General features: G+C 39.2%; 1 protein-coding gene across 1 annotated transcript in view; it reads right to left on the bottom strand.

Moving 5' to 3' along the window:
- Positions 1–11088, bottom strand: part of LOC144973507 (uncharacterized) — a 12105-nt gene extending 1017 nt beyond the window's left edge. Inside the window, exons 1-2 of the mRNA XM_078916017.1 lie at positions 10824–11088; positions 6231–6374 (exon numbers count right to left, since the gene is read on the bottom strand). Of these exons, the coding sequence (XP_078772143.1) occupies positions 6231–6374; positions 10824–10919 (240 nt within the window). The 5' untranslated portion in view covers positions 10920–11088. The remainder of the gene's footprint in view (positions 1–6230; positions 6375–10823) is intronic.
- Positions 11089–11313: the final 225 nt, after the last annotated feature.

The raw sequence follows: 11313 nt of genomic DNA, 5'->3' as shown, positions 1-11313 counted from the left end.
GTCAATCAGAGTTATAAAATTATTATTTTTTTAATTTTGAAAATTTTAAATTTAATTTTTAATTTAATTATTTTTTCATTTAATTTTGAAATGAGCTTTTTTATATAGCGTAATATCCACTAACTGTGCTCAAAGCGTTTTACAAGGGGTCCCTGTTCAACAGCAACATTGAACATGTAATAACGGGTAATGACGCCTGTTGTTAGGCGATATGACAATTTTTCGAACAAAGACAACGCTGTTAACGGCCAGCAGTTACTCATTTTACACCTGATTACGGTGAGAGAATGTGAGTAAAGAGCCTTTTCCAGGGACTCAACTAAGCGCCGAGTGAGGCTCGAACCCGGGCCCTTCCGATCCAAAAGCGAGTGTCATACCACTAGACCACATTATAGCCGCATAAGGTGCATGGATCCAGTGTTTATCCCGGTTTCTAAAGCGTTACTCCGACGGTATCAATTGCTTGTTAACCTTTGGATATGACGCTAGTCTCACGCAAAGTACTTTCCGCCGGATCTAACAAACCCAGCTACCGAATCACTGATGAGTAGTAGTAGGCATGGGGTTCAGGAAATAATATTTCGACCACACACGGAATCGATTCCGGTCCCTTTGTGTGTAGATAATAAAATTGCGCCATCTGAATCCTAAAGGAAAGAGAATAGAGAAAGGAAAAAAACACACAAAAAACCCCATTAAAACCCTCTCCTTACCACCTACAGCAAAATCGTCACATTTGTTACGACACAAAATACATTTTTCTTATCCAGATGTATTTTGTACATCAAAAACTTTAAAGAATGATCTTTGTTTGATTAATAAGAACATAAAGTTGTTTTGTAGATAACTGGTTTGAGTTTTAAAAATCATTTTTTTTTTCTGTTGGGTAAGCCTGCAATTTTGGGAAAGTACTGAAAATGATCGGTAAGGAAAGAGTTATTATAATGAATTGACAACATTTTTTCCCTTGTTTAGCTATGGCTAGTGTGATCTATAACGATTAATGTATTATATACTCTAATAGGCCACCTGAGATCTAGCCCTTCGATCTCGTGCCACGACGTAGAAGTTAGACGTTTTTTGTAGTTGTTCCAGGTGACTATAAAGTGTGTTACTGATTTACTGATGCTTGGATTTGGTGGAAGGAATGTGCATCTCAGCTTATTTTATACTACCGTCTATCAGAGTCATTAGGCTATGGAGTCGGAGTTTATCTATGGCTTTTTTTTTTTTTTTTTGGGGGGGGGGGAGCTTTTTTATGAAGCGCAATATCCACTACACGTGATGAAAGCGCTTTACAAAGAGTCCCTGACCAACACCAACACGAAACAAGTAGAACGAGACATGATGCCTGTTAGGCGATATTACATTTTTTTTTCTGACAGAGATAATGCTGTGAACGGCCAGGTACTCATTTTACACCTGAGTACGGTGCGAGAATTTGAGTAAAGAGCCTTTTCCAAGGACTCACCTAAGCGCCGAGCGAGGCTCGAACCCTGGACCTTCCGATCCGAAAGCGAGTGTCATACCAAAATACCACATTGCCGCACAAGACGTAAACGGATAATAGAAATCGCTTGCTTCCCTGTGGATTGGACGCTGCCAGTTTATCGCAAAGTACTCTACGCCAGATCTAATTGAAATAGCTACCCAATCACTGCTGGATGGTCAAAAAAAAAAAAGTCTGGACTTCAGCCGGGATTGATCCTGGTTCCTTTGCGTTTGAAAGTGAGTGCTCTACCAACTAAGCTATCGGAACCCCTCTCTATAGGTGGCTAAGGAGCTCAGAACATTGCCATCCGGAAGTATAACGAACCAACACACAAAACTATGTTAAACCATAATCGTTTATAGTCAGGGTAATGCAGTTTAGTGAGAATTATTCATAAACGCGGATGGCTAAAAAAAAACAATAACAAAGACCTGAGTGACGTCAACTTCGAACTATCTATACACAGTGAACACGACTTTTTCACTCTCTGCCACCTTTGATGGTCGTCTCATCGACTAACGTCACATTCTAGTCCATTTCATTTTGATCGTTTCAAGGCAGGGTTGCCAGATGTAATAATCTTTTTTTAACTTCCCAAGTTAAAAACAAGTCACTAATACATAAAAATTGCCATGGAAAACGTGGAAAATAAAATCTGCCAAATATCTGCCAAACTGCCAAACCGTTTTTTTTTTTTCCTGCCAGACGACTTCAAATTCTGCCAAAAAAGAACATTTGGCAGAAAATCTGCCAAATTGGCAACTCTGTTTCAAGGCGACCCGAGTTTTGTTTGTCTGCTGGTTTGTAGAGCTATTCTTTGGCTAGAGGTCCAAAATTGCCCCTTGCAGTTAATGTTAAGTTTTTGCTGACAAATACAGAATTACTGGCAACTCTAAAAATCATAGAATTATTTTTTACAGCTTGATATTCAAGTAACTTGCGACCGTTTTCTCAGTTAAGAGTAATTTTATCATCCGTCGACAAAATAGATTATTTAAAATTTGAGCTTAAATTGAACTTTTATATAGTGCAATATCCACTAAACGTGCTCAAAGCGCTTTACAAGAGGTCCCAGGTCAACAGCAACAGTTAACAAAGTTTCAAAGTTTATTCATGTAGGACGTCATGTACAATTTTTCAGACAAAGACAACGCTGTTAACGGCCAGGTACTCATTTTTACACATGAGTACGGTGAGAGAATGTGAGTAAAGAGCCTTTTCCAAGGGCTCAACTCTGCGCCGAGCGCAAGGCTCGAACCCAGGACCTTCCGATCCGAAAGCGAGTGTCATACCACAAGACCACATAGCCGCACTATTGACAAAATGTGCTAAGGTGATAAAGATCGGCCAATTTGACTGGGAATAGTAACGTTTTATTGTTTTGTTTGTTTTTAAGGGTTTTACGGCGCTTGCAACACATTTAGGTTATATCAGCGCCAGTAAAAAGGAAGAAAATGGGATAGTAAAAAGTTCTAGAATTACAATCAAAGCACCCAAGAGAAAGGAAGACAAAGGGGAACTGGGAACAAATAGGGATCAGATGCAGATTCCAAGAGCAAACCATCAATGTACTTAGTTTGAGATCACCTATAAGTCTCATCCGGACACAAGCACAAAATCCAACAAAGAGGAATACACTCAAATGCTTACATTATACAATAAAAATAACAAACATAATAATACATAACAGAGAGATAATTTACAAGGAAAAAAAATATCATCTCCCAAAACAATAATATGCATTTGACTGTTTCCCTCCCAGCTAGGACTCAGGCCAGGGCCAGGACAAAACCAAGTAATCTCATTCCAAGACAAAGACAGAAAGCAAGTTGGAAAACAGATATAGGGGATAGAAGACGCAGCAAGTACCTCCCTGCCCACTATGGGAGGTAGGAACCCCACCCAGAATAGTACCGTTTTAGACTAGTGAGTAGATTGGCGTTTACACACTACACACTTGAACTTTTATATAGAGCAGTATCCACTAAATGTGCTCAAAGCGCTTTACAAAGGGTCCCTGACCAACAGCAACACGTAACATGTAAAACGAGACATAACGCCTGTTAGGCGATGTTACAATTTATTTCCAACAGACTCAACTATGCGCCGAGCTCGAGGCTCGAACCCAGGACCTGCCGATCTGAAAGCGAGTGTCATACCACTAGACCGCATAGCTTTACATGCAAAAGTAGCATGCATAATGTATTCGTTTCGCTTTAGCGGCCTAACTCCAGATGTCTGTAAAGCACTTCCTTGCGGAATTCAATAATGTATGGAGTATATCAATATGAGTGAACTCATTATAATTTATCCGTGTTTTTGTTTTTAAGGGTTTTACGGTGCCGGCAACACATTAAGGTAATAATATTATCAGCGCCAGTAAAAAGGAAGAAAATGAGATAGTAAAAAGTAAAGTTGCACCCAAGAAAAGGTAAGACAAAAGGGAAATTGGTCCAAATAGGAAATAGATGCAGATTCCAAGAGGCACATTATCAAAGTACTTAGTTTGAGATCACCTAAAAGTCTCATCCAGACACAAGCACAGGTCCCCACTCAGAGGAATACACTCAAATGGTTACAAATTACATGTAATACGTAAACAAAACATAATATAGTGCATAACAGAAAGATGATTTAAAAGGAAAAAATATCATCTCCCAAAATTAACGATACATTTAACTGTTACCCTGTCAGCCAGGGTATCCAGCCAGGACAAATCCGAATAATCTCATTCCAAGACAAAGACAGAAAGCAAGTTGGAAAACATAAAATATAGGGGGAAAGAAGACACAGTAAGTGCCTCCCTGCCAACTATGGGAGGTCAGGAACCCCACCCAGAATTTATATGTCTGATCGGATGAATACGTTTATCAACAGAAAACATATGATTTAGTTTATTGTTGATCTCATTAGATATATTGTGCGGCTATGTGGTCTAGTGGTATGACACTCGCTTTCGGATCGGAAGGTCCTGGGTTCCAGCTTTGCTCGGCGCATAGTTGAGTCCTTGGAAAAGGCTCTTTGCTCACATTCTCTCACCGTCGCAGGTGTAAATTGAGTACTTCGCCATTAACAGCGTTGTCTTTGTCCGAAAAAATTGTAATATCACCTAAAAGGTGTCATGTTTCGTCGTGTATGTTAAGTGTTGCTGTAGGTCAGGGACCCCCTGTAAAGCGCTTTTAGCACGTTTAGTGGATATTGCGCTATATAAAAAAATCTCAACTTATTATCTGTGCAATCGGAAGAACATGTTTGTCAACGGAAACGAAAAATTAATTCTCAATAGTTTTTATAGTAAATTTCTACGATTTTGTGAGCTTTATTCTCTCATAGCTCAACGTTATGGCAAACCAATAGGGAATGAGATTAGCGGAAGAGTAGCGTCCTTTGATTGGACATCACCTTACAGAGAGAATGTCAACATGGTTTTGCGCATGCGTCTCTCTCGTCCTCGCTTTTGGTGAAGTGTCTCTGGAAGTGAGGACTCGGGACGCATGCGCACAACCAACATGACGCTCTCTCTATAATAACTTTTCCACGGTGACGTCCAATCAAGGGACGCTACTCTTTCGCTAATCTCATTCCCTATTCCGGTATTACAAGATAGTTTTAATAGTAGTAGTAGTAGTAGTAGTAGTAGTAGTAGTTAGTAGTAGTAGTAGTAGTAGTAGTGGTAGTAGTAGTAGTAGTAGTAGTAGTAGTAGTAGTAGTAGTATAGTAGTAGTAGTAGTAGTATGTGGTGGTAGTAGTAGTAGTAGTAGTAGTAGTAGTAGTAGTAGTAGTAGTAGTAGTAGTAGTAGTAGTAGTAATAGTAGTTGTGGTAGTAGTAGTAGTAGTAGTAGTGGTAGTAGTAATAGTAGTAGTAGTAGTAGTAATAGTAGTAGTGGTGGTAGTAGTAGTATAGTTTTGTTTGTAGTAGTAGTAGTAGTAGTAGTAGTAGTAGTAGTAGTAGTTAGTAGTGTGTAGTAGTAGTAGTAGTAGTAGTAGTAGTAGTATAGTAGTAGTATAGTAGTAGTAGTGTAGTTAGTAGTAGTAGTGTAGTAGTAGTAGTAGTAGTAGTAGTAGTAGTAGTAGAAGTAGTAGTAAGTAGTAGTAGTAGTAGTAGTAGTAGTAGTAGTAGTAGTTAGTAGTAGTAGTAGTAGTAAGTAGTAGATAGTAGTAGTTGTAGTAGTAGTTGTAGTAGTAGTAGTAGTAGTAGTAGTAGAGCAGCACTAGCAGTAGTAGTAGTAGTAGTAGTAGTAGTAGTAGTAGTAGTAGTAGTAGTAGTTAGTAGCAGCAGTAGTAGTAGTAGTAGTAGTAGTAGTAGTAGTAGTAGTAGTAGTAGTAGTAGTAGTGGTAGTATGTAGTAGTAGTAGTAGTAGTAGTAGTAGTAGTAGTAGTAGTAGTAGTAGTAGTGTATAGTAGTGTAGTATAGTAGTAGTAGTAGTAGTAAGTATAGTAGTATAGTAGTAGTAGTAGTAGTAGTATAGAGTAGTAGTATAGTTAGTAGTAGTGGTAGTAGTAGTAGTAGTAGTAGTAGTAGTAGTAGTAGTAGTAGTAGTAGTAGTAGTAGTAGTAGTAGTAGTAGTGCAAGAGTGATAGAAGTAATCGAAATAAAGAAGAAGAAGAAGAAGAAGAAGAAGAAGAAGAAGAAGAAGAAGAAGAAGAAGAAGTGAAGAAGAAGCAGAGTAGGTAGATGTAGAGGAGAAGGAGGAGGAGGAGGATATGGAATAGGCGGATAGAGTGCGTGTTTTGTTACCGTGGGAATTTCCACATAGCAGTCGACATCCTCGGGTCTGGGCGTGGAGGGTGTGCTGATCCTGCTCCAACGGTCATAGTTCGGGGAGGTTCCTAGAGTGTCCACATGTCTCTCTAGGGTCTCCACATCATCAAAGTTGTTGTTCTGTGTGGAACAGAGGAAGATTTTGTCATTGAGCGTTATATAGCGCAATATCCACTAAATATGCTCACAGCGCTTTACAAGGGGTCTCTGGTCAATAGCAACATTTAACATGTAGGACGGGACATGACGCCTGTTAGGCGATAGTACAATTTTTCGGACAAAGACAACGCTGTTAACGGCCAGGTACTCATTTTACACCTGAGTACGTGAGAGAATGTGAGTAAAGAGCATTTCCAAGGACTCAACTATGCGCCGAGCGCGAGGCTCGAACCCAGGACCATCCGATCCGAAAGCGAGTGTCATACCACTAGACCACATAGCCGCACAAGATGGGATGTCTGGGGGAGACGGGAGCCGAACGAATGTGTTTTGTTCCGGGGAAGTACGTAACAAGTATTCACTGGGACAACAGATATTTATAGACCTTTTAGTTTCAATGTCAACTTTGAACATTTTGTCTGTAGATCACATTAAAAAAATTAACACTAATTAACCATTCAAGACACAGGGTTAATGATACATCCTAATGCCCACTCGGACAAACATAGCTGGTTGTTTACAAAAGTGAAGCGTGGCTCAGCGGTGTGGTCTTTACTTCGTACCCAAAAGGTACGATCTTTGTTTTGCACCCAAAAGGTACCGAGTAACGTTGTGTGGCCTTGAGTAAGTCACCTCGCCCTAGCTCACTTTGCGTCAAAATATGGGTCTTAGTGGGTTCTCGTGTCAGGCTATATGTTAACGATGGCTACGTACTGACCACCAAATGACGTCAAAGACAAGTCTTTGGCACAAAAGAAAACAAATCGTGAGTTGTATTCGACAGTTCAACCAATGGGATCGCTGTTTCTTTGACCACTACTAAAGACAACTCACTGGGCGGTCCATTAACCTAAAAATGACGTCAAAATATGGGTCTTAGTGGGTTTTAGCGTGGCCATCGTTAACTTATAGCCCGACACTAGAACCATATAAGACTTATAGTTTGACGTCATATTTTAGGCTTGTGTAGCGTCTGGTGAGTTGTCGTTAGTAGAGCTCAAGGAAACAAGTAATTCCATTGGTTGAACTATTGAATACAACTCACGATTTGTTTTCTTTTTTTTGGCCAAAGAGTTGGCTTTTGACGTCATTTTTTTTGGTCAGTATCAGGCTATAGATAGTATGCGCTTGGCTAAGAACCTCAAAACATTGCTATCCGGAAGTATAACGGACCGACACACAAAACTGTGAGTATCTATGAACGTTTATAGTCAGGTTATTACAGTTCAGTGAGCATTACTCATAAACGCGGATGGCAAAAAAACAATAACAAAGACCTGAGTGACGTCATCTTCGAACTATCTAGAAGTTAAAGATGGCGACGGTTAGGTTAATAATGTTAACGATGGCTACGTACTGACCAACAAACGACGTCAAAAGTCAACGCTTTGCCACAAAAGAAAACAAATCGTGAGTTGTATTCGACAGCTCGACCAATGGGATCACTTGTTTCCTTGACCACTACTAAAGACAACTCAATAGGCGGTCCACAAACTTAAAAATGGCGTCAAAATATGGGTCTTAGTGGGTTTCAGCGTGGCCTTCGTAAAGTTATGGCCTGATAATGACCAAAAAATGACGTCAAAATGTCAGTCTTTTGCCACAAAAGAAAACAAATCGTGAGTTGTATTCAATAGTTCAACCAATGAAATAACTTGTTTCCATGAGCTCTACTAACGACAACTCACAAAGCGGTGCAAAAAAAAAAAAAAAAAACAAATAATGACGTCAAACTGCCAGTCCTTTTGGATTTCAGTATCAGGCTATAACATAACGATGGCTACGGTTTCAGTGTCAGGCCGGAGCCATCGTTAACAGAAAGCCTGACACTAGAACCCTCTAAGACTTATAGTTTGACGTCATTTTTTGGTGGGTTTTTTTTTTTTTTTGCAGAGTCTAGTGAGTTGTCGTTAGTGTGTTCAAGGAATCAAGTGATTCCATTGGTTGAACTATTTAAAACAACTCGTGATTTGTTTTCTTTTGCGGCCAAAGACTTGTCTTTTTTTGACTTAATTTTTTGGTCAGTGTCAGGCTTACGATGGCGACTGTCTTAGTAGGTTTCAGTGTCAGGCTAAATGTTAACGATGGCTACCGACAGACAAACCTGCTCTCTTTTTCCCCAATATATATATATAGATATATTCGAAGATGACGTCACTCAGGTCTTTGTTATTGTTTTTTTTTTGCCATCCGCGTTTATGAGTAATGCTCACTGAACTGTATTAGCCTGGCTATAAACGTTCATGGATACAAACAGTTTTGTGTGTTGGTCCGTTATACTTCCGGATGGCAATGTTATGAGCTTCTTAGCTAAGCGCATACTATCTATATGAATACTAATAGGCAATTTTAAAAAAACGTTAGTCTTACAAAGGGCAATGATGAGTACCGATAGCTCAGTTGGTAGAACACTCACTTCATTCCCAAAGGCACCGGTATCAATTCCGGGCGAGATCGATTTTTTTTTCTTTCTGATCCTCCCTCCCCTCCCCCCTCCCTCCCCTCCCTCCCCTCCGCCCTCTCCCTACTTTCATCCCTTGCCCATTCAGCATTGATTGGATAGCTGGTTTTGTATCATTTGTTGGAGAGTACTTTGCAATAGAATAGCGTCCTATCCAAAGGGTAGGCAAGCAGATGCTACTTTCCGTTTGATGCAATAGAAATCGGGATAAACTTCGGCTCCTTGAGCCTTATGGCTCTGAGGAACTACTTTTTTTAAAAATGTTATTCATCCCATAGGAGTAATTTGTCTCTAGGATCTGTTCCAAGGGAAGACTGGAACAACCATGGCGTCAGCCGCAATGCAGTACCGCAAATAATGGTAGGGTGAGGTGACTTGCTCAAGTTCACATAGCGCAGCGGCGGGTAATCGAACCGGGTACCTTTCGGATACGAAGCAAAGACCGTACAGCTGAGCCACGCTGCTCCTTAAATGTTAGATTTTCAGACTAAGGTGTTACTGTCTAGCTTTGTTTTTTTAAATCTTTTAAACCTTTGTTAAAGAAGTCACCTCAGATTCTGAGGTATTTGATCCCAGAACACTCGAACCATGTTTATGTTATCAGTGCTATACCGCCACTCTGCCATTCTATGCATTCCTATCACGAGTACCTGCTCTGCCTTACTCTAAAAAACCCGTATTTTAAAATTTGGCCAAAAAACTCGTCTTCAAATATCGATCGATTTAAATTACCATCATCTTGGCAACAACAAAAAATTCTCAAACCTGGGACTTCGCGAAGGCCCAGGTTTGAGAATATTTTTTTTCTAAGATGAGGGTGATTTAAATCGATCGATATTTGAAGACGAGTTTTCTGGCCAAATTCTAAAATATGTTGTTTTTTTTCTCCAGATTTCGGCAGTGCTGTCATTGAGTGCGAGATTGACTGTAGTCTCTACCCGTCATACCTGTCGTGTCAAGATGATACTAGAGTTGGAACGGACGGACGGTCGATCGAATCATTTTAACACTTTTTTCCACCTTTTCAACATTATCTTCTCTTGCAAACGCAAACGGAACGAATAATCGAACGGTGACGTCACCAAACGGTGATTTGGTGGTGAATGAAAGACTTGCCTCTATTCATCGGTTGGCGCTGATATGGTCATCGATACTGTGTTATTTTTTTTAATGAACTTATTTCTATTTTTCTGGACCAAATGGGGGAAGGTGAGGAGATACATTTTAGAACAACTTTCTTAAAATTAAAAGTATGATTGCTGCTGGGTTTTTTTCAAGCTGTTTTCTCGCTTCTATTTCATGCAAGCTCCAAGTATCGTTTTACTCACTTCGTATCGTTCGAAACGTTTGCTTAATTCACAAAATCATTCGGTGTCCGAATAAAACACGACGTTCGAATAATGTGTTTTGTTGGAGATACGATAGCGTTCGAGAATAACATACAAACTACAAACGAATAACATAATTTTACAGGAAAGTTAATAGAAATCGGACCACACAGGTTCTTGAGCTCTTTTCAGAAAATATCAAGACAAAAGACAAGTATTAAATAATTCGTGCACGATACCTTGTTTTCGATTCCTCCTTTTGAACAAAATCTCAGTAAGTTCTAAAGTAGACCCATCTACCCAATTTTAAAGAATCACATGGAAATGTTTAGAAGTTGGATAACATAATATCATGAAAGGACAAACGATTATGAAAATCCAATACATTCTCTTAAGCCTGTAGCAGATAATAATTGTATTTAAGTAAAAATCTCCCCATAATATGATTAAGCCTGGGATAAAATTAATAGATAAAAAATCAATCAGATAGGTCATAATTTAAAATCAAATTCCATTTATGCCGTTAATTTATAAAGACGTCGATCATTTAAAGTTATACATTAAATTTAATAATGAAACCAATTATTATAATTTATTATAATTTACACAATTTACACTTACCCGTGGTCCAAATTCTTCCGAACTTTGACAACAAACTGGCAACACAATTTGACAGATAACCAAAAAGGCGCAGAATATAGCACTAAAGAGAAACATGGCGGTTGCTTGTTAAATTAGCAAACCTATCATTCCAGTGCTTCGTTTCTGGGATCAACTAGGCTTCTAGGATTGTTTCTAGACTTTCTTTAAGCTTTCAAAATAAAAATATTGTGATTTGGCTTTTGCTCGAAGTTTGTGTGTAAGACACACATCCAAGTTGCCAGATACAGCAACGGCAACATTCATTAATGCAGCGGAAAAGGTAAAAACTTATAGTGCTTCTTCTTCATCATCATTCTTCTTCTTCTTCTTCTTCTTCTTCTTCGTCCCCTCAACTCATCGCAAGCCCCTCCCAGGAACATTCTGACATTTCTACCAAATCTATTTAAAGTACAGATACCTAGATAGTGCTAATGCATTAATCTGCCAAACTCCGAATAAACACGTATTT

Source organism: Berghia stephanieae, chromosome 5, assembly GCF_034508935.2.
Source record: "Berghia stephanieae isolate SIO BIC M18660-M18661 chromosome 5, UCSD_Bste_1.3, whole genome shotgun sequence".
Taxonomy (NCBI): Eukaryota; Metazoa; Mollusca; class Gastropoda; order Nudibranchia; family Aeolidiidae; genus Berghia; species Berghia stephanieae.
Note: the sequence above shows the minus strand (reverse complement) of the source record. Positions and strands in the feature narration are given on the sequence as shown.